Below are 24,315 nucleotides of genomic sequence, written 5' to 3' on the forward strand. Positions count from 1 at the left end.
GAGGATGGAGGGGGGGAGGGAGGGAGGGGGGATGGAGGGAGGGAGGGGAGGAAAGGGAGGATGGAGGGAGGGAGGGGGGATGGAGGGAGGGAGGGGGGATGGAGGGAGGAAAGGGAGAGAAGGGAGGGAGGGAGGAAAGGGAGGATGGAGGGAGGATAGAGTGAGGGAGGACAGGAGAGAGAGCTCTGCTTTTTACAGTTAAGAACCTTGAGTAGTATTGATTAGAACACTCAGGCTGTAGAACACTCCGGAAGGTTCCGTCAGTGCATTAACACAGAGCTGCTGATAAGGAACGTTGTTATTCCTGCTTATGGTAATGGACTGTGGAAGCATGACTGTGCTGTCCTAGGCTGGTTATAGTAGAGAGAAATAAGGTACGGGTACCAGCAAGAGATTCTATGAGAGCCTTTATCAGGGATGTGATCAGGACAACATGAACAGTTGGGGTTTTGGCTAGGAGATAGCTAGGTCAGTTTCAATTCTATTTCAATAGAGGACAAAATGGTCAGAAATGCCTAATTTAAAAATCAGGAAGAAACACAACACTCAATTGTACGGAGATCGGCGTTTTGAGCAAGAGGTTCTACCAGAGAACCATTCTGTGGTTCTATTGGTTCCAGGTGCTAAAGGAAAAGATTGGGGAATATTGAGATGATTCCACTGCACCACGTTATTTATTTCAATTTAAAATTGTATTTTTTTTATTTTGTATTATGTTAAAAATTGTATTATATTGTATGTTCCACTGACTCTTGTTAGTCCCAAATGGCACCATATTCTCTATACAGTGCACTACTTTGGGCCTATAGGGCCCTGGTCATAAGTAGTCTACTATCTAGGGAACAGAGTGCCATTTTGGGACATTAAACTTAAGTTTTTTCCTTCAGGCATGTTGATAACACACACATCCTATGGAACTAACTGCCTGCTGTGTAGAAGTTTAGAGATTCTAATGACTATGTTGCCTTTTAACACTTTTGTTTTAATACAAAAATAAAATACTTCTGAGGCTTTTGTACGAGTCGGGAGTGTAACTCTGTTTCAATATGGAAAGGAGTGAAGGAGGCAAGGAAGCAGGAAAGGAGACAAGGATAGAATGAAAGGAGACAAGAGAAGGATATAAGGCCTCTTGACAAGTGAGATGCATCCTTAGTGAGAGATTAGTTTATATAGGTTCTCTGGGCGGCAGAGAAGTCTAGTGGTTAGAGCGTTGGACTTGCAACCGAATCAAATCCCCGAGCTGACAAGGTACAAATCTGTTGTTCTGCCCCTGAACAAGGCAGTTAACCCACTGTTCCCCTGAACAAGGCAGTTAACCCACTGTTCCCCTGAACAAGGCAGTTAACCCACTGTTCCCCTGAACAAGGCAGTTAACCCACTGTTCCTCTGAACAAGGCAGTTAACCCACTGTTCCTCTGAACAAGGCAGTTAACCCACTGTTCCTAGGCTGTCATTGAAAATAAGAATTTATTCTTAACTGACTTGTCTATTTAAATAAATGAAAGAGTAGACCTTGTTCCAGTGCAACCCAGGCAAGTCAAGAACGCTCTGTTCCGATCCAGAGGGTGATGTTCTCTTTCAAGGCCACACTTCAGACAACTCCTTGGGTGGAGTCTGTCTGCCCCCAAGAGTGGAGCAGCCGAGTACAACACTAGTCATAGTTAATCATGCAATGACTCAGCACTTCTCATGGACCCCCAAACCAAACAGCACAATGACAAGTTAGCCTGAGAGCCAGTCTGTTTGACAGTGTTAAACCAACTCCTTGACAATGACAGAAATGGGTTGGGCAAGACCACAAACAGATCTGGGACCAGGCTAACAACAACAAGACTTTTATCGTATTAAATATTTAATTTTTCAAGAGCAATGTACAATTTGCAACTTATTGAAAACAGGGAAATGTGCCTGGTTGTCGTACAAGAACAGAAAACATTTTTACTAGAAAGCAGAACAAACAAAAATCAGAGATCTGCACATCTCTTTCCATACAAGACGGAATCGTTTCTAATTCATTCCGGAACCGGAGTTTGGATATTCCGGAACCGGAGTTTGGATATTCCGGAACCGGAGTTTGGATATTCCGGAACCGGAGTTTGGATATTCCGGAACCGGAGTTTGGATATTCCGGAATGCCCAGAGAACACAAGTTGTTTGTTCTGACGTCGGCTCACAATAAGCAAAACAGTGGTAAAACTAACTACAAATTATGAATATATATATTTTTTTTAAACATCCACAACATTTCCATTCACTCAAAAGAGAAAAAACTGCATTGTAATATTTTCTCCTGTTTTAAATTTAGCCGTAAAATGAACAAGAGGGAGAAGTTTCAAATAAATAAGATACATTTTTTTATCAGTGCCGATTTTCAATCCTCAAGTTTTAAAATCCATATAATTTAGTTAAAAAAACAAAATAACACATAAAGAACTGACATATTATATTAATGAACTTCCTTTTATAAGTTAATGAATGAAAAACAAACACTTATCAATCTAAAGTAGATGTCTAACCTTAAACCTGACGTAAGGCGCCTTCTTGTCTGAAAATATCCTTCTGTCTCTGTAGTCGAACTTTAAGACTGGTCCCAGATCTGTATATCTACGTCCCAAATGGCACCCTATTCACTATATAGTGCACTACTTTAGACCAGGGCTCTATTCCCTATATAGTGCACTACTTTAGACCAGGGCCCTATTCCCTATATAGTGCACTACTTTAGACCAGGGCCCTATTCCCTATATAGTGCACTACTTTAGACCAGGGCCCTATTCCCTATATAGTGCACTACTTTAGACCAGAGCCCTATTCCCTATATAGTGCGCTACTTTAGACCAGGGCCCTATTCCCTATATAGTGTACTACTTTAGACCAGAACCCTATTCCCTATATAGTGTACTACTTTAGACCAGAGCCCTATTCCCTATATAGTATACTACTTTAGACCAGGGCCCTATTCCCTATATAGTATACTACTGTAGACCAGGGCCCTATTCCCTATATAGTATACTACTGTAGACCAGGGCCCTATTCCCTATATAGTGCACTACTTTAGACCAGGGCCCTATTCCCTATATAGTGTACTACTTTAGACCAGAACCCTATTCCCTATATAGTGCACTACTTTAGACCAGGGCCCTATTCCCTATATAGTGTACTACTTTAGACCAGAACCCTATTCCCTATATAGTGCACTACTTTAGACCAGGGCCCTATTCCCTATATAGTGTACTACTTTAGACCAGAGCCCTATTCCCTATATAGTGCACTACTTTAGACCAGAACCCTATTCCCTATATAGTGTACTACTTTAGACCAGAGCCCTATTCCCTATATAGTATACTACTTTAGACCAGGGCCCATTAGCGTAGTTCAATATAAATGGGAACGGGGTGCCATTTGGGATGCCCAGTTTGTATTTTAGAGACAAATCTTGTCACAATAATAGTCAGAGGAATTGACTCCAACGACAAGCAGATCTGAGACCAGGAGAAACATGGCACCTTCAGTCACACAGCAGCAATACAGTAGCATGGCTATAGAGGTCTTCTCTCTCTCTGACCAGCCTATTCCCCATGTAGTGCACTACTTTTTAACTCCTTATCTCCCCCCCATGTAGTGCACTACTTTTTAACTCCTTATTCCCCCCTATGTAGTACACTACTTTTTAACTCCTTATCCCCCATGTAGTGCACTACTTTTTAACTCCTTATCCCCCCCCCATGTAGTACACTACTTTTTAACTCCTTATCCCCCCTATGTAGTACACTACTTTTTAACTCCTTATCCCCCCCCCATGTAGTACACTACTTTTTAACTCCTTATCCCCCCCCTATGTAGTACACTACTTTTTAACTCCTTATCCCCCCCCCATGTAGTACACTACTTTTTAACTCCTTACCCCCCCCCCTATGTAGTACACTACTTTTTAACTCCTTATTCCCCCCCCATGTAGTACACTACTTTTTAACTCCTTATTCCCCCCCCTATGTAGTACACTACTTTTTAACTCCTTATTCCCCCCCCTATGTAGTACACTACTTTTTAACTCCTTATTCCCCCCCCATGTAGTACACTACTTTTTAACTCCTTATTCCCCCCCATGTAGTACACTACTTTTTAACTCCTTATTCCCCCCCTATGTAGTACACTACTTTTTAACTCCTTATCCCCCCCCCCCCATGTAGTACACTACTTTTTAACTCCTTATCCCCCCCCCCCTATGTAGTACACTACTTTTTAACTCCTTATTCCCCCCCTATGTAGTACACTACTTTTTAACTCCTTATCCACCCCCCCCATGTAGTACACTACTTTTTAACTCCTTATCCCCCCCCCCCCATGTAGTACACTACTTTTTAACTCCTTACCCCCCCCCCTATGTAGTACACTACTTTTTAACTCCTTATTCCCCCCCTATGTAGTACACTACTTTTTAACTCCTTATCCCCCCCCATGTAGTACACTACTTTTTAACTCCTTATTCCCCTGATGTAGTACACTACTTTTTAACTCCTTATCCCCCCATGTAGTACACTACTTTTTAACTCCTTATCCCCCCCCCATGTAGTACACTACTTTTTAACTCCTTATTCCCCATGTAGTACACTACTTTTTAACTCCTTATCCCCCCCCCCATGTAGTACACTACTTTTTAACTCCTTATTCCCCATGTAGTACACTACTTTTTAACTCCTTATTCCCCCCCCCCCCCCCCATGTAGTGCCCCACTTTGACCAAAGCTCTTCTTCAGGGAATAGGGTGTCATTTGAGACACAAGCCAGAGAGAGCTGTCCTTTTAACTTAGTTTGAATAAAAATAATAATTCTGAAGCTTAACAAAATGTCAACAATAAACCAGAACTAGGAACTATAGTCAGGAAGACTGGAAGCTGAAGAGGGGGGGGGGGGTTAGAAAGTTGCAGCTGATGAAGAGGATGGGGGGGAAGGAGGAAGGAGATGAGGGGGCATAGTATTCATTTTGGAAGAAAGGAGGGTTGGGGGGGGGGTCAGGGTAGCCTTGATGGCCTTAGAGAGAGGCGTAACGGCTAGAGAGAACAAAGGAAGATGAGAAGGAACAGGGGGTGGTTGTCATTTGACTGATGGAGGAGGAGGGGTAGTATCTTGGTTACTAGGACCACCAGAGGGCATGCAGAGAGGAGGAGAGAGAGAGGATAGAGGAGGAGAGAGAGGAGAAGAGAGAGGAGAGAGAGGAGGAGAGAGAGAGGATAGAGGAGGAGAGAGAGAGAGAGGAGGAGAGAGAAGGCTTCATTTGTTGTCGTTGGTCTTCATCAGTCTTTCCGTACCCTCCTCTTCCTCACGGCCTGTTTGTGTCCGTCGCCAACGCTGTGGCCCCCCTCGTCTGCCTCCACCTTCTGCTTGGAAACGAGGGATGAAGAAGGGTTGAATGAAAGACAAGGTGTCCCAATGTCTACTTTCTCCTGAAGTGTGCACTTGTTCACTTCTTCTTCCCACAAATCTAGAAGCATTGGATTGGTGGCGGCATGGACTAGTGGGAGTTTCCACCATATTTCTCACACCAGTCATTTCAGTGAAGGGAAGTGAACAAGTGCCCACTTTGGGAGGAAGGAGAGATAATCTGGGGGAAGCCAGAGTTTCAGAGGGTCAAACGTGTGAAACGAGTGACGTTTTTGATCTTTCAGAAAACTAAGAGAGTACCTCAGCACTGACATCATCCGATGCTGCCTCATTGGACTTGGTCTCTTCTTCCTCCTCTCCTTCATCCTCCTCCTCCTCATCGTCCTCTTCATCTTCTACGCTGTCCCCTCCAGCTGCTCCACTCTCCTTCTCCTCCTTCTCTTTCTTCTCTTCTGAAAGACAAAAGGAGAATGAGATGAAATATTAACTAAGGAAAGGAGAAGAAAACATATGGAAGAGAGAACAAGTGAGGGGAGAGAGAGGGGGGGAGAGGGAGAGAGAGGGGGAGGAGAGGGAGAGAGAGGGGGGAGGGAGGGAGAGGGAGAAAGAGAGGGGAGAGGAAGAGGGAGAGAGAGGGGGGAGGGAGGGAGGGAGAGGGAGAAAGAGGGGGGGGGGGAAGAGGGAGAGAGAGGGGGGGAAGAGGGGAGGAAGAGGGAGAAAGAGGGGGGAGAGGGGGGAGAGAGGGAGAGAGAGGGAGAGAGGGGGGAGGAGAGAGAGGGAAAGAGGGAGAGAGGGGGAGGAAGAGGGAGAGAGAGATCTCATGTCTTCTCTCTGACCTGCGGGTTTTGGACTCTCAGTAGCTTTGGCCTCAGCTGCTTGGTCTCCCTTCTCCTCTTCTTCCTCCTCCTCCTCCTCCTCTTCATCATCCTCTTCCTCCTCCTCTTCTACATCGGGTTTAGGCGGGTCCACCTTCTTGTACACATAGTCATCATCTGATTTCTGTCGGGAAAGAGAGTCAGAGAGCGAGTCAGAGAAAGAGGAGTCAGAGGGAGAGAGAGAGAGTCAGACAATGAGCTGGTGGTTAGATAAATACCCTCTTAAGTACAAAGAACAAAATATATAGTTGTTTGGCTGCATAGTGAAAATGACAACAAGATTAATTGAATATGAAACTGACAAGAGCAGGAAACACAGTTTGTGTGAGTAACAAGTCAGTAGTGTTGGTGTGTTACCTTGGGCCAGCAGAATAACACAGTCAGTCCTATGGGCAGACCAACAGTCAGTATGTAGACTACCCAGAGCCACGGTCTCTCCTCTGCTGCCATGGTCAACTGGGAAAACACACCCGGCTGGGGAGGGGGGGGAGATAATAAGCAAATATAACTGTGTGTGTTTATGTGAATAAACATTCAGTGAGGAAATATATAAAAAGTGGATGTCTGTGTTCTGCATGTTTGTAAACTCAGCAAAAAAAACAAACGTCCTCTCACTGTCAACTGTGTTTACTTTCAGCCCTCATCCTCCGATCCAACAGGTGCCAGACTTGCCCTAGCCCTCACCCTCCGATCCAACTGGTCCCAGACGTGCCTTAGCCCCCACCCTCCGATCCAACAGGTCCCAGACGTGCCCTAGCCCCCACCCTCCGATCCAACAGGTCCCAGACGTGTCCTAGCCCTCACCCTCCGATCCAACAGGTCCCAGACGTGTCCTAGCCCTCACCCTCCGATCCAACAGGTCCCAGACGTGTCCTAGCCATCACCCTCCTATCCAACAGGTCCCAGACGTGCCCTAGCCCCCACCCTCCGATCCAACAGGTCCCAGACGTGCCCTAGCCCTCACCCTCCGATCCAACAGGTCCCAGACATGCCCTAGTCCTCACCCTCCGATCCAACAGGTCCCAGACGTGTCCTAGCCCCCACCCTCCGATCCAACAGGTCCCAGACGTGTCCTAGCCCTCACCCTCCTATCCAACAGGTCCCAGACCTGCCCTAGCCCTCACCCTCCGATCCAACAGGTCCCAGCCCTCACCCTCCGATCCAACAGGTCCCAGACATGCCCTAGCCCTCACCCTCCGATCTAACAGGTCCCAGACGTGTCCTAGCCCTCACCCTCCGATCCAACAGGTCCCAGACGTGTCCTAGCCCTCACCCTCCGATCCAACAGGTCCCAGACATGCCCTAGCCCTCACCCTCCGATCCAACAGGTCCAGACGTGTCCTAGCCCTCACCCTCCGATCCAACAGGTCCCAGACATGCCCTAGCCCTCACCCTCCGATCCAACAGGTCCCAGACGTGTCCTAGCCCTCACCCTCCGATCCAACAGGTCCCAGACGTGCCCTAGCCCTCACCCTCCTATCCAACAGGTCCCAGACGTGCCCTAGCCCTCACCCTCCGATCCAACAGGTCCCAGACGTGCCCTAGCCCTCACCCTCCTATCCAACAGGTCCCAGACGTGCCCTAGCCCTCACCCTCCTATCCAACAGGTCCCAGACATGCCCTAGCCCCACCCTCCGATCCAACAGGTCCCAGACGTGTCCTAGCCCCCACCCTCCGATCCAACAGGTCCCTGACGTGCCCTAGCCCTCACCCTCCTATCCAACAGGTCCCAGACGTGCCCTAGCCCTCACCCTCCTATCCAACAGGTCCCAGACATGCCCTAGCCCTCACCCTCCTATCCAACAGGTCCCAGACGTGCCCTAGCCCCCACCCTCCGATCCAACAGGTCCCAGACGTGCCCTAGCCCCCACCCTCCGATCCAACAGGTCCCAGACGTGCCCTAGCCCTCACCCTCCTATCCAACAGGTCCCAGACGTGCCCTAGCCCTCACCCTCCTATCCAACAGGTCCCAGACATGCCCTAGCCCCCACCCTCCGATCCAACAGGTCCCAGACGTGTCCTAGCCCCCACCCTCTGATCCAACAGGTCCCAGACGTGCCCTAGCCCTCACCCTCCGATCCAACAGGTCCCAGACGTGTCCTAGCCCTCACCCTCCGATCCAACAGGTCCCAGACGTGTCCTAGCCCTCACCCTCCTATCCAACAGGTCCCAGACGTGCCCTAGCCCTCACCCTCTGATCCAACAGGTCCCAGACATGCCCTAGCCCTCACCCTCCGATCCAACAGGTCCCAGACGTGCCCTAGCCCTCACCCTCTGATCCAACAGGTCCCAGACATGCCCTAGCCCTCACCCTCCGATCCAACAGGTCCCAGACGTGCCCTAGCCCTCACCCTCCTATCCAACAGGTCCCAGACATGCCCTAGCCCTCACCCTCCGATCCAACAGGTCCCAGACGTGCCCTAGCCCTCACCCTCCGATCCAACAGGTCCCAGACGTGCCCTAGCCCTCACCCTCCGATCTAACAAGTCCCAGACGTGCCCTAGCCCTCACCCTCCGATCCAACAGGTCCCAGACGTGTCCTAGCCCCCACCCTCCGATCCAACAGGTCCCAGACGTGCCCTAGCCCTCACCCTCCTATCCAACAGGTCCCAGACATGCCCTAGCCCCCACCCTCCGATCCAACAGGTCCCAGACGTGTCCTAGCCCCCACCCTCCGATCCAACAGGTCCCAGACGTGCCCTAGCCCTCACCCTCCTATCCAACAGGTCCCAGACGTGCCCTAGCCCTCCTATCCAACAGGTCCCAGACATGCCCTAGCCCTCACCCTCCTATCCAACAGGTCCCAGACGTGCCCTAGCCCCCACCCTCCGATCCAACAGGTCCCAGACGTGCCCTAGCCCCCACCCTCCGATCCAACAGGTCCCAGACGTGCCCTAGCCCTCACCCTCCTATCCAACAGGTCCCAGACGTGCCCTAGCCCTCACCCTCCTATCCAACAGGCACCCAGACATGCCCTAGCCCCCACCCTCCTATCCAACAGGTCCCAGACGTGCCCTAGCCCCCACCCTCCGATCCAACAGGTCCCAGACGTGCCCTAGCCCCCACCCTCCGATCCAACAGGTCCCAGACGTGCCCTAGCCCTCACCCTCCTATCCAACAGGTCCCAGACGTGCCCTAGCCCTCACCCTCCTATCCAACAGGCACCCAGACATGCCCTAGCCCCCACCCTCCGATCCAACAGGTCCCAGACGTGTCCTAGCCCCCACCCTCCGATCCAACAGGTCCCAGACGTGTTCTAGCCCTCACCCTCCGATCCAACAGGTCCCAGACGTGCCCTAGCCCTCACCCTCCGATCCAACAGGTCCCAGACGTGTCCTAGCCCTCACCCTCCTATCCAACAGGTCCCAGACGTGCCCTAGCCCCCACCCTCCGATCCAACAGGTCCAAGACGTGCCCTAGCCCCCACCCTCCGATCCAACAGGTCCCAGACGTGCCCTAGTCCTCACCCTCCGATCCAACAGGTCCCAGACGTGCCCTAGCCCCCACCCTCCGATCCAACAGGTCCCAGACGTGCCCTAGCCCCCACCCTCAGATCCAACAGGTCCCAGACGTGCCCTAGCCCTCACCCTCCGATCCAACAGTTCCCAGACGTGCCCTAGCCCTCCCCCTCCGATCCAACAGGTCCCAAAAGTGCCCTAGCCCTCCCCCTCCGATCCAACAGGTCCCAGACGTGCCCTAGCTCTCCGATCCAACAGGTCCCAGATGCGCCCTAGCCCTCACCCTCCGATCCAACAGGTCCCAGACGTGCCCTAGCCCTCACCCTCCTATCCAACAGACGTGCCCTAGCCCTCACCCTCCGATCCAACAGGTCCCAGACGTGCCCTAGCCCTCACCCTCCGATCCAACAGGTCCCAGACGTGCCCTAGCCCCCACCCTCCGATCCAACAGGTCCCAGACGTGCCCTAGCCCCCACCCTCCGATCCAACAGGTCCCAGACGTGCCCTAGCCCTCACCCTCCTATCCAACAGGTCCCAGACGTGCCCTAGCCCTCACCCTCCTATCCAACAGGCACCCAGACATGCCCTAGCCCCCACCCTCCGATCCAACAGGTCCCAGACGTGTCCTAGCCCCCACCCTCTGATCCAACAGGTCCCAGACGTGCCCTAGCCCCCACCCTCCGATCCAACAGGTCCCAGACGTGTCCTAGCCCTCACCCTCCGATCCAACAGGTCCCAGACGTGCCCTAGCCCTCACCCTCCGATCCAACAGGTCCCAGACGTGTCCTAGCCCTCACCCTCCTATCCAACAGGTCCCAGACGTGCCCTAGCCCCCACCCTCCGATCCAACAGGTCCAAGACATGCCCTAGCCCCCACCCTCCGATCCAACAGGTCCCAGACGTGCCCTAGTCCTCACCCTCCGATCCAACAGGTCCCAGACGTGCCCTAGCCCCCACCCTCCGATCCAACAGGTCCCAGACGTGCCCTAGCCCCCACCCTCAGATCCAACAGGTCCCAGACGTGCCCTAGCCCTCACCCTCCGATCCAACAGTTCCCAGACGTGCCCTAGCCCTCCCCCTCCGATCCAACAGGTCCCAAAAGTGCCCTAGCCCTCCCCCTCCGATCCAACAGGTCCCAGACGTGCCCTAGCTCTCCGATCCAACAGGTCCCAGACGTGCCCTAGCCCTCACCCTCCGATCCAACAGGTCCCAGACGTGCCCTAGCCCTCACCCTCCTATCCAACAGACGTGCCCTAGCCCTCACCCTCCGATCCAACAGGTCCCAGACGTGCCCTAGCCCTCACCCTCCGATCCAACAGGTCCCAGACGTGCCCTAGCCCTCACCCTCTGATCCAACAGGTCCCAGACGTGCCCTAGTCCTCACCCTCCGATCCAACAGGTCCCAGACGTGCTCAATGGGACTGAGATCCGGGCTCTTCGTTGGCCATGACAGAACACTGATATTCCTAACTTGCAGGAAATCACGCACAGAACAAGCAGTATGGCTGGTGGCATTGTCATGCTGGAAGGTCATGTCAGGATGAGCCTGCAGGAAGGGTACCACATGAGGGAGGAGGATGTTTTCCCTGTAATGCACAGCGTTGAGACAACCTGCAATGACAACAAGCTCAGTCCGATGATGCTGTGACACACCGCCCCAGACAATGACGGACCCTCCACCTCCAATCGATCCCGCTCCAGAGTACAGGCCTCTGTGTAATGCTCATTCCTTCCTCACCCCTGGTGAGACAAAACGGCGACTCATCAGTGAAGAGCACTTTTTGCCAGTCCTGTCTGGTCCAGCGACGGTGGGTTTGTGCCCATAGGGGACGTTGTTGCCAGTGATGTCTGGTGAGGACCTGCGTTACAACAGGCCTACAAGCCCTCAGTCCAGCCCCTCTCAGTCTATTGCGGACAGTCTGAGCAGTGATGGAGGGATTGTGCATTCCTGGTGTATATCGGGCAGTTGCTGTTGCCATCCTGTACCTGTCCCGTAGGTGTGATGTTTGGATGTACCGATCCTGTGCAGATGTTGTTACACATGGTCTGCCACTGCGAGGATGATCAGCTGTCCATCCTGTCTCCCTGTAGAGCTGTCTTAGGCGTCTCACAGTACGGACATTGCAATTTATTGCCCTGGCCACATCTGCAGTCCTCATGCCTCCTTGCAGCATGCCGAAGGCACGTTCAGGAAGATGAGCAGGGACCCTCTGAATCTTTCTTTTGGTGTTTTTCAGAGTCAGTAGAAAGGCCTCTTTAGTGTCCTAAGTTTTCATAACTGTGACCTTAATTGCCTACCGTCTGTAAGCTGTTAGTGTCTTAACGACCGTTACACAGGTGCATGTTCATTAATTGTTTATGGGTCACTGAATAAGCATGAAAAGCAGTGTTAAACCCTTTACAATGAAGATCTGTGAAGTTATTTGGATTTTTATGAATTATCTTTGCAAGACAAGGTCCTGAAAAAGGGACATTTCTTTTTTTGCCGAGTCTATCTACGTGTGTGTGTCGGTGTGTGTGTGTACCTCTTTGGCACTAGCCAGTAGTTTCTTAAGTACCCAGCTGTCTTCAGCCCAGCGATCAGCCAACTTTTTATACAACATGTGTTTGTATGTGTTATATATATACATATATACATACATATATATATATATATCCATCTGTGTGTGTATGTATAAATGTACGCTGTGTGTGTGTGTAGGTGTGCGTGTGTGTGTCGTACACACCTCGTTGGCACTAGCCACCAGTTTCTTGAGTCCCCAGCTGTCTCCAGCCCAGCGATCGGCCACCTCTTTATATGACGTGATGATGAAGTTGTCGAAGTAGATCTCGGAGGTCATGGACCAGAGCTCCAGCCCCACGGCTCTGAACGACGTCATCTGGAACGGAGCCAGATCCTCGAAGTAGTCCGGGTTCTGGATCTTACGCGGGCTCCACACACCCTGGGAGGGGAGAGGTCACATGTTACAGGACAAGACACGCATTAGTGTCCCCACACCCTGAGAGGGGAGAGGGGAGGGGCTCCACACACCCTGGGAGGGGAGAGGAGAGGAGAGGGGAGGGGCTCCACACACCCTGGGAGGGGAGAGGTCACATGTTACAGGACAAGACACGCTTTAGTGTCCCCAGCCTTATAGACCGACAATAAGACAGGGATCGCAGCTCTGAATATCAGCCTTACAGACCGAAAATAAGACAGGGATCTCAGCCTTATAGACTGACAATAAGACAGGGATCTCAGCCTTATAGACTGACAATAAGACAGGGATCTCAGCCTTATAGACTGACAATAAGACAGGGATCTCAGCCTTATAGACTGACAACAAGACAGGGATCTCAGCCTTATAGACCAACAATAAGACAGGGATCTCAGCCTTATAGACCAACAATAAGACAGGGATCTCAGCCTTATAGACCAACAATAAGACAGGGATCTCAGCCTTATAGACCGACAATAAGACAGGGATCTCAGCCTTACAGACCGAAAATAAGACAGGGATCTCAGCCTTATAGACTGACAATAAGACAGGGATCTCAGCCTTATAGACCAACAATAAGACAGGGATCTCAGCCTTATAGACCAACAATAAGACAGGGATCTCAGCCTTATAGACCAACAATAAGACAGGGATCTCAGCCTTATAGACTGACAACAAGACAGGGATCTCAGTCTTATAGACTGACAACAAGACAGGGATCTCAGCCTTATAGACCAACAATAAGACAGGGATCTCAGCCTTATAGACCGACAATAAGACAGGGATCTCAGCCTTATAGACCAACAATAAGACAGGGATCGCAGCTCTGAATATCAGCCTTACAGACCGAAAATAAGACAGGGATCTCAGCCTTATAGACTGACAATAAGACAGGGATCTCAGCCTTATAGACCAACAATAAGACAGGGATCTCAGCCTTATAGACCAGCAATAAGACAGGGATATCAGCCTTATAGACCAACAATAAGACAGGGATCTCAGCCTTATAGACTGACAACAAGACAGGGATCTCAGCCTTATAGACTGACAACAAGACAGGGATCTCAGCCTTATAGACTGACAATAAGACAGGGATCTCAGCCTTATAGACCAACAATAAGACAGGGATCTCAGCCTTATAGACCAACAATAAGACAGGGATATCAGCCTTATAGACCAACAATAAGACAGGGATCTCAGCCTTATAGACCAACAATAAGACAGGGATCTCAGCCTTATAGACTGACAATAAGACAGGGATCTCAGCCTTATAGACTGACAATAAGACAGGGATCTCATCTCTGAATATCAGCCTTATAGACCAACAATAAGACAGGGATCTCAGCCTTATAGACCAACAATAAGACAGGGATCTCAGCCTTATAGACTGACAATAAGACAGGGATCTCAGGCTTATAGACCAACAATAAGACAGGGATCTCAGCCTTATAGACTGACAATAAGACAGGGATCTCAGCCTTATAGACTGACAATAACCTAATGAAACATGTGTCTTCAGGAAGGGATTATGTTACCTGTAGTGGGGGTTGTCCACCAGAGGAGCCTTCCACTTGCCCTTGTACTGAGGGTTGTTGATGGTAGGGGGTTTCCACTGCCCACATCCAGGGGCTGTCTCACACACTGGGTTAGGAACCTGAGGGGCCTCCCACTCTCCATCCATCTCCTCATCCCTACAGAGAGATAAAGGAGAGCGAGAGATAAAAGAGAGAGACAGAGAGAGATGAGAGAGGGATGGTGAGAGGAGCGATGAGAAAGATGGTGAGAGGAGAGATAAAGGAGAGAGATAGAGAGAGAGACAGAGAGATGGTGAGAGGAGAGATAAAGGAGAGAGAGAGATGATGAGAGGATAGATAAAGGAAAGAGATAGAGAGAGAGACAGACAGACAGAGAGATGGTGAGAGGAGAGATAAAGGAGAACGAGAGATGGATGTAAAGTAATGAGAGAGAGACAGAAAAAGTGGAGTTACTCAACACATCTCTCTTCCCAAAACAACATTTTATTGATGTGTGTGTTCAGTGTGTTTACCAGTCGTCTGGTTTGTCGGCGGCGGGGTCGGCCACAAACTCCGGCTCGTCGTCCAGCCATCCCTCTGGCTTCACAGCATCAGGGTCCTGGATCGTAGCCGGAGCCTCCTCATCCCTGGAACACAAGATGCCAAATGGTTGGCATTAAAAACCAAGCACGTTGCTCAACATTACCCCTTAGAGAGAAAAATCACAATAGTTTTGCATCTTTTTTCAGTTTGTGACAAAAACAAATGTAGAGAATCATTGAAAAAAAATCTACTTAAGGGCGGGAAGCATAGAAACGGCACATATAGAACATATCTACCCCTCATCAGACTTGCTTCCAATGATAGATATACACGCAGTGGACAGTTTATTAGGTACACCCATCTAATACTGGGTCGGGACCCCCTGTTGCCTCCAGAACAGCCTGAATTCTTCGGGGCGTTGAAAACATTGCTCAATTGTTATCAGGGGGACGGACCGAACGTGTGCCAGGAAAACCAGCCACACCACGTGACTCGTTGTCTTGAATGGGGTGGTGTACCTAATAAACTGACCACGGAGTGTAAACTCACATTTCTATGTGATACAGCTTTAATAGACGCGTTATATCTACAGTCCTTAAGGAAGTTCTGTTTTAGAATAGAAATCCTTCAGAACTAGACGCTCTTCCTCAGTCATGCCTGCCAACACCTGGTTTTCTTTTAGTCACGACCCCCCCCCCCCCCCAAAAAAAAAAAAAATAATTCCCAAAAAGTGGTGTTGAAGTTGAACCCACCAGTTGTCAGGTTTGACAGCCTCTGGGTCTGGTATCTTGGCCCTCTCGTCCCAGTCTTCAGGTTTAGAGTCAGTGGGATCGTCTATCTCCTTGGTGGGGTTAACAGGAGGAACCACATCATGAAGCAGAGAGCCACGACTGACACTGCTCTGGTCTACCAGGATCTCATAGCTGTTGTCTGGGTTCAGGACTGGATGGGGGAGAGAGAGGAGGGAGGGGAGAGAGAGAGGGAGAGGGAGAGAGAGATAGGGGGAGGGAGGAAGAGGGGAGGGATGGGGGAAGAGGGAGGGGAGACAAACAGAGTTCAGAAAAGAGAGTAACTTGTCCTGGACATTGTTTCTTATCTCAATGTGTCTGTTACAAATTCCCTTCCGGTGAGTGTTATCAGCACAACCCTGAGTCTCCATCAGGTAGTAACATCTCTGTCTCTACAATACTGTCAGTCTCCATCAGGTAGTAACATCTCTGTCTCTACAATACAGTCAGTCTCCCTCAGGTAGTAACATCTCTGTCTCTACAATACTGTCAGTCTCCATCAGGTAGTAACATCTCTGTCTCTACAATACTGTCAGTCTCCATCAGGTAGTAACATCTCTGTCTCTACAATAATGTCAGTCTCCATCAGGCAGTAACAGAGAGTAACATCTGTGTCTCTGGCCATAACAACTGGACTAATTTCTGAATGTGGGATGGTGAGAGAGAGAGTTGTGGGATGTGTGTTCACAAAGTGGGTTGTGGACGTGTGCACGTGGGTCTTCCTCGTCAGTTACTACCATTGTCTCTGAGTTCACTGTGTGGTGTGATTCAGCAATAAGGCCAGAGGGGGTGTGGTATATGGCCAATATACCACGGTGGAGTGCCTGGACACCGCCCTTAGCCGTGGTATATTGTCCATATACCACACAACCCCCGAGGTGCCTTATTGCTATTATGAACTGGTTACCAGCATAATTAGAGCAGTACAAATAAAATGGTTTGTCATACCCGTTGTATACGGTCTGATATACCACGGCTGTCAGCCAATCAGCATTCAGGGCTCCAACCACCCAGTTTGTAATGTATCCAGTCCCCAGCCATGTATTTCTGCTCTGTGACTTGGTGTATGTACTCATGACCTCTGTTCTGTCCCTTACAGAGCCACCCCCATCCCCCATGTTCATCTCCAGTGTGTATCAATTAAAATTGCTGTGTGTGTTAACTGTTGGGTTTGCAGGGTTCCCCTCTGGCGGGGCGGAGTCAGTGGGTCACAAACCAGTAAACACTAGAGCCGGGTTGCTCGCTGTCACGATCTTTCCACCATCCTCGCATCCCATCTCCCTCCCACCCTCTCTCCCCTACCCCCTGTCCACACACCCCCTCCTCTCTTCCCTCCCACCACCCTACCTCTCTCCTCCTCCCCCTCTCCCTCACACCCCTCCTCTCGGTCGGCCCCCAAGCCTCTCTCTCTCTCTCCCTTCCCCTACTCCCCTACCCCTCACCACCCCCTTCCTCTCTTTCCCTCGCCACCTCCCTCCCCCTTTCTCCCTCATCTATCTCCCTTCTTCCTCTACCCCTCTATTCCCGTCACATCCCCCTCCTCTCCTTCCCCCCCCACCCCTCTCTCTCAGGCTCTCAGTCTCTCCCCTCCCCCCTTACCGCTCACACCCCCTCCTCTCTTCCCTCCCACCGCCTCCTCTCTCCCCTCCCCCTCACACCCCTCCTCTCTCCCCTCTCTCCTCTCTCCCCTCCCCTTCTCCCCTACCCATCACAACCCCCTCCTCCCCCCACCCCCTCCCCTTCTCCCCTCTCTCCCTCCCCTACCCCCCTCCCCTCACACCCCTCCTCTCTCCCCCCCACCCCCTCTCTCTCTCCCCTCCCCCCTACCCCTCACACCCCCTCCTCTCTCCCTCCCACCACCTCCTCTCTCCCCTCCCCCTCACACCCCTCCTCTCTCCCCCTCTCTCTCTCTCCCCTTCTCCCCTACCCCTCACACCCCTCCTCTTCCCCCCCCACCCCCACCTACCTACCCTCTCTCCTCCCATCTCCCCCCACCCTCTCCCCCTACCCTCTCCCCCCCCACCCTCTCCCCCTACCCTCTCCCCCCCCACCCTCTCCTCCTACCCCCCCCCCCCACCCTCTCCTCCTACCCTCTCTCCCCCTACCCTCTCCCCCCACCCTCTCCTCCTACCCTCTTCCCCGCCCCCCCCACCCTCCCCCCTCCTACCCAGTGTGTAGAGATGAGTCTTCTTGTCGGTGTAGAACTTCTTCAGGTCGACGTCGGGCCTCTTGGCGTGTTTCTCCTCCAGGTCTTTGTTCAGGGGGCTCCTGTGGCGGAAGATGAAGTGCAGCTTGTAGTCCTCTCCACACTTATCAGGCCCGAACATGATGGTGTAGGAGGTACGGTCATTAAACTGATCCTAGAACAGCACAACAGTAAGGTACAGGGTTACACACTTATCAGGCCCGAACATGATGGTGTAGGAGGTACGGTCATTAAACTGATCCTAGAACAGCACAACAGTAAGGTACAGGGTTACACACTTATCAGGCCCGAACATGATGGTGTAGGAGGTACGGTCATTAAACTGATCCTAGAACAGCACAACAGTAAGGTACAGGGTTACACACTTATCAGGCCCGAACATGATGGTGTAGGAGGTACGGTCATTAAACTGATCCTAGAACAGCACAACAGTAAGGTACAGGGTTACACACTTATCAGGCCCTAAACATGATGGTGTAGGAGGTACGGTCATTAAACTGATCCTAGAACAGCACAACAGTACGGTACAGGGTTACAGTCAGCGATACCGAGACGAAGTCATGGTGAAACCAGGGGACTTTTCTGACATTGAAATCCTTGGGTGGGTCGACCAGCCAAGTACAGCATTACGGAGGCATATAAATAGAGACTTAACTTTAGAGCCAGGTCAAAGGTCAAACACCAACAGATCTGGGACTAACCAACATCACAGATCAGATTATAGTAACAACACCAACAGATCTGGGACTAACCAACATCACAGATCAGATTATAGTAACAACACCAACAGATCTGGGACTAGACTAACCAACATCACAGATCAGATTATAGTAACAACACCAACAGATCTGGGACTAACCAACATCACAGATCAGATTATAGTAACAACACCAACAGATCTGGGATCTGGGACTAACCAACATCATAGATCAGATTATAGTCACAACACCAACAGATCTGGGATCTGGGACTAACCAACATCATAGATCAGATTATAGTAACAACACCAACAGATCTGGGATCTGGGACTAACCAACATCACAGATCAGATTATAGTAACAACACCAACAGATCTGGGATCTGGGACTAACCAACATCATAGATCAGATTATAGTAACAACACCAACAGATCTGGGACTAGTAATCAGATTATAGTAACAACACCAACAGATCTGGGACTAACCAACATCATAGATCAGATTATAGTAACAACAGCAACAGATCTGGGACTAACCAACATCATAGATCAGATTATAGTAACAACACCAACAGATCTGGGATCTGGGACTAACCAACATCATAGATCAGATTATAGTAACAACACCAACAGATCTGGGACTAGTAATCAGATTATAGTAACAACACCAACAGATCTGGGACTAACCAACATCATAGATCAGATTATAGTAACAACACCAACAGATCTGGGACTAACCAACATCACAGATCAGATTATAGTAACAACACCAACAGATCTGGGACTAACCAACATCATAGATCAGATTATAGTAACACCAACAGATCTGGGACTAACCAACATCACAGATCAGATTATAGTAACACCAACAGATCTGGGACTAACCAACATCACAGATCAGATTATAGTAACAACACCAACAGATCTGGGATCTGGGACTAACCAACATCATAGATCAGATTATAGTAACAACACCAACAGATCTGGGACTAACCAACATCACAGATCAGATTATAGTAACACCAACAGATCTGGGACTAACCAACATCACAGATCAGATTATAGTAACAACACCAACAGATCTGGGATCTGGGACTAACCAACATCACAGATCAGATTATAGTAACACCAACAGATCTGGGACTAACCAACATCACAGATCAGATTATAGTAACAACACCAACAGATCTGAGACTAACCAACATCACAGATCAGATTATAGTAACAACACCAACAGATCTGGGATCTGGGACTAACCAACATCATAGATCAGATTATAGTAAGAACACCAACAGATCTGAGATCTGGGACTAACCAACATCACAGATCAGATTATAGTAAGAACACCAACAGATCTGGGATCTGGGACTAACCAACATCACAGATCAGATTATAGTAACAACACCAACAGATCTGGGACTAGTAATCAGATTATAGTAACAACACCAACAGATCTGGGACTAGTAATCAGATTATAGTAACAACACCAACAGATCTGGGATCTGGGACTAACCAACATCATAGATCAGATTATAGTAACAACACCAACAGATCTGGGATCTGGGACTAACCAACATCACAGATCAGATTATAGTAACAACACCAACAGATCTGGGACTAACCAACATCACAGATCAGATTATAGTAACAACACCAACAGATCTGAGATCTGGGACTAACCAACATCACAGATCAGATTATAGTAACAACAGCAACAGATCTGGGATCTGGGACTAACCAACATCACAGATCAGATTATAGTAACAACACCAACAGATCTGGGACTAACCAACATCACAGATCAGATTATAGTAACAACACCAACAGATCTGGGACTAGACTAACCAACAACATAGATCAGATTATAGTAACAACACCAACAGATCTGGGATCTGGGACTAACCAACATCACAGATCAGATTATAGTAACAACAGCAACAGATCAGGGACTAGTAATCAGATTATAGTAACAACACCAACAGATCTGGGACTAACCAACATCACAGATCAGATTATAGTAACAACAGCAACAGATCAGGGACTAGTAATCAGATTATAGTAACAACACCAACAGATCTGGGACTAACCAACATCACAGATCAGATTATAGTAACAACACCAACAGATCTGGGACTAACCAACATCACAGATCAGATTATAGTAACAACACCAACAGATCTGGGATCTGGGACTAACCAACATCACAGATCAGATTATAGTAACAACAGCAACGTACCAGATCCAGGTCATCTTCGTCTGACAGCAGTTTGATGTAGGCTCCACCACAGTCAATACCATCCTGGAAGTTCACCTCATACCTAAAGGTAAACACACACAGGTTCAGCGGTTAATATGAATTAGCCTCAAGTTTACTCAAAAGGCTCATTTTTACACAAACCAAAAAAAGGGTAAGAGGTCAAACGTGAGAGGTTAAAGGTCAAACTCACTGTACGACTAGGGCGTCGTCCCGGAAGAGGAAGGGTCTGTCCAACAGGGAGGCGATGGCGTGATGTTTGGCCCGGGACTTCAGAACCAGACCCATGTCTCCTGGTACTTTATTCTCCTTCAGCTGCTCCACAGACCACTTACCTGGAGAGGAGAGATGGGTCAGGAGAGAGGGGCCAGGAGAAGAGAGAGGGGTCAGGAGAGGAGAGAGGGGTCAGGAGAGGAGAGAGGGGTCAGGAGAGGAGAGAGGGGTCAGGAGAGGAGAGAGGGGTCAGGAGAGGAGAGAGGGGTCAGGAGGGGAGAGAGGGGTCAGGAGGGGAGAGAGGGGTCAGGAGGGGAGAGAGGGGTCAGGAGGGGAGAGAGGGGTCAGGAGAGGAGAGAGGGGTCAGGAGAGGAGAGAGGGGTCAGGAGGGGAGAGAGGGGCCCGGTGGTGAACTCAAACTGACACAACGACTAGATTCCAGTTTAACAACGTTAACTAAACTGTATTTCCACAATACATGTTTGCCATTTCACTCGGGCCAGGTCCATCAACAGAGAGACTACTGCCCAGCAGTACTAATAACAGAGTGACAGCGCCGTAATAACAGAAATACAGGGATACGTGACCTTAACAGTGGTGGTTGAAGAAACAGGGTTGTCTCTCACTGACACACTGGCAAAAAGACGTGTTTGTGTCCATAAAACACACACAAGTGGAGAGTGTAGAGTGGGGGGGGGGGGGGGGGGGGCAAGAATGGTCTGTTTCTTACCATCATATTTAGCAATTTCATCGTCTGCGTCTTCCTTCATCGTCTTTGACACCTGCCACCTGTCCAGTGAGCCGTCATCAAAGGTCTCTGAGAAGTACACTTCTCCGATGGGAACAGGAGTCTTGTAGGTCACCTGTGTGTTTCAGCCAATGGGGGCGGAGGGATTACTTTGTGTGTGAAATGGAACACAAACTGAGGGATATATAATGTAGGGCTCCAGATTCTTCACCCTTTTTCCCCAGAAGTGTACACTTGCACACTACTCGTGATGGATTTAAATAAGATGTCTGGGGGGATTTTCCATCATCATTATAAAACCAGAACCGTGGAGAATCGGGACTCGGCCTAGTACACATTTAATGACATGATTTCCTGAAGGCCCCCGGCTAAAATTGGGGTTATGACAGTGAGGTTGTAGTTAGGTTTTAGCTAGCTAAGGGAACACAGAAAGAATAGGCAAATGATGAGGGTTTCAAACTCAAACGGGTAGAGAGACACTTGGAGGGCGTAAAAAAACACACGCCAGGCATGCATCCAAAATGGCACCCTATTTCCAAGAGATTGCACGACGTCTGACCAGGCCCCACACACATGGCACACTACATAGGGAGAAGGGTGCCATCTCAAATGTCCCCACCTAGTTCATCCTACTTCCTATTGGGTGACCTTTGACTGACCTGGAAGGAGACGTTGGCATCGGTTCCCTTCTCCTCTTCCGCCTCTCCCTCGATCTCTGCTGAGTCTTCCCTATCTTCTACCACGTCTTCTACCATGTCTTCCACCATTTCATCCTCCATCTCTAGGTCTAGGTCACCCTGAGCTTCAGCCTGGGACTCAGAGAGAGCCAGGAGGGAGAGGAGCAGCACACACGTCCAGCCCCACCACAGCTTCATCTGGAGAGAGACGTGGAGATGGACGGTAAGGGGGAAGGGAGGAGAGAGTGGGAAAGGGAATGAAGAGGGTGGAAAGGAGATGGGAGAGGTGAGGGGTTGGGACGGACAATGTGAGAGGAGGGGGGAATGGAGTGGGTGGAGGGGGGAATGGAGTGGGTGGGGGGGGTTGAGAGAGGGAGAAGGAGGGAGTGACGTGACAGTGGGGAGGCGTGTGAAGTAAGGGTGGAAATGGAGGATTTGAGGAAGAGAAGAGAGAGAGAAAAGCAAAGAAAGAGGTCAGGAATAAGGTTAATACACTTCTGATTTCAAAAGCACTTTTCCAGAAACTATCTTTCCATCTACAAATATTTTCTAAAAACAAATGTAGGTTTTGTCACCGTAATGCAATTTGGCCGTATGCAAGGAAATGGATGGCTTTCACCAGAGAAAGATTATACATGGCTCTGCTTTTTTCCAATTAAAATATATTTCTGAATTGTAAAAAAAACAGACACCCTAAATCAGGTTTCAAAGATGACTCATGAATCCATGCAAAAAATGGTTCTCTGCATTGCAATGACTTGCAAAATATTAATTCGTCGTCGACCAGGACACTTTTAAGATTATACCTCGACAAGCATTTCATCATATTGAATCAATACGATTGCCAGCTACAATTGAGTAACGGTTGAATATGGCTTGATACAGTGTTTTCAAAATCACTGTCCCTCGGGGTTGGAGTAAACATAACGTCGAGCTGATTTGACGGAGCGTCTGGGGGAGGTGGATGTGGGTCGCCAACAAAAGCAAGGAGCCACTGTCCCTCAGGCCAAACTACAGTTCCCTAGGGGATGCCCATATGCCCCGAGAGAGAGAGCACCAAAATTAACCTACAGCTGCCGACCAGAAGTGTCCACAAAACTCCACAGAGCCAGGATTGTTAGCTTGGACTACTGTAGCTACTACTACTACTAGAACAATCTGTCAGGCTACGCGCATTATCAAGACATCACATCAGCAAACTGTCTTTCATCATATTTATATCAAGTCTTTTTTTATAGGAAGCAAGTTATTTCAGATATATATATATATATATATAAGTTATGTGGAATGTCGGCTATATTTGGCATTAGCTTACGTTACTGCACAAGCTAAATAACGAACTAGGTAACGTCAGTTAACCAACGTTTTTCGCGACAGTTCACCGGACGTCCCTTGTTATCTCCTGCAACCCCGGTCCGTGTGTGGCGCGAATTAGCGGGCTAGCAGAGCGTTATCAATAGCTAGCTATGTGGTTACTAAATGCTGCGACATTTCAGACATATTCATAAAGCCTAACGTGTCAAAATGTAAACATATTCACATTTTGAGTAAACGGCCTGTCTGAGAAAAATGCACCAAGTTAGAAAGCTAAGTTTAGCCAGCTAATGGCTATGCTAAACTAACAACATGTTGTGTTGCAGTTGTCAGGGAAGAATGAATGAGTGTAGCTAACTAGATAAATATTAAGCAAACAAACCTTGTGCAGTTGGGGAAGGGAGAAAAAAAATTATATTCCAAGTCTTGTGATGTTTTCTACGCCAATATCCTCAAACAACTTTATTTTCACTGCGTTCGACCCAGTTGGAGTAAAACCGCGGGTACCGAGGCCTGGAGGAGCGGGATGGACGGATCACCGTGGAGACCCTCGAACGGCGATGACGGGAAGAGACTTCTGCTCACTGCGCATGCCTGAACCAGAGAACGCCATTGGAGTGCCCATTTCAAAATAAAAGTGCTCTGCCTTGTAATAACAGACTAATTTTC

General features: G+C 49.4%; 1 protein-coding gene across 1 annotated transcript; it reads right to left on the minus strand.

Moving 5' to 3' along the window:
• Window positions 1-4,791: 4,791 nt before the first annotated feature.
• LOC110513024 (calnexin) lies at window positions 4,792-24,229 on the minus strand. Its single transcript, XM_090188066.1, has 14 exons — window positions 24,029-24,229; window positions 22,315-22,530; window positions 21,638-21,770; window positions 20,888-21,029; window positions 20,677-20,758; window positions 17,705-17,897; window positions 15,502-15,691; window positions 14,740-14,853; window positions 14,231-14,383; window positions 12,441-12,660; window positions 6,614-6,730; window positions 6,218-6,380; window positions 5,682-5,833; window positions 4,792-5,380 (listed from the first exon to the last, which is right to left on the minus strand). Exons 2-14 carry the CDS (start codon window positions 22,528-22,530, stop codon window positions 5,294-5,296), a joined length of 1,962 nt encoding a protein of 653 aa, XP_090044192.1. The 5' UTR covers window positions 24,029-24,229; the 3' UTR covers window positions 4,792-5,293.
• Between the last annotated feature and the right edge of the window lie 86 nt (window positions 24,230-24,315).

The sequence above is a fragment of the Oncorhynchus mykiss genome, chromosome 10, assembly GCF_057628025.1.
Source record: "Oncorhynchus mykiss isolate SJ-2025 chromosome 10, ASM5762802v1, whole genome shotgun sequence".
NCBI lineage: Eukaryota > Metazoa > Chordata > Actinopteri > Salmoniformes > Salmonidae > Oncorhynchus > Oncorhynchus mykiss.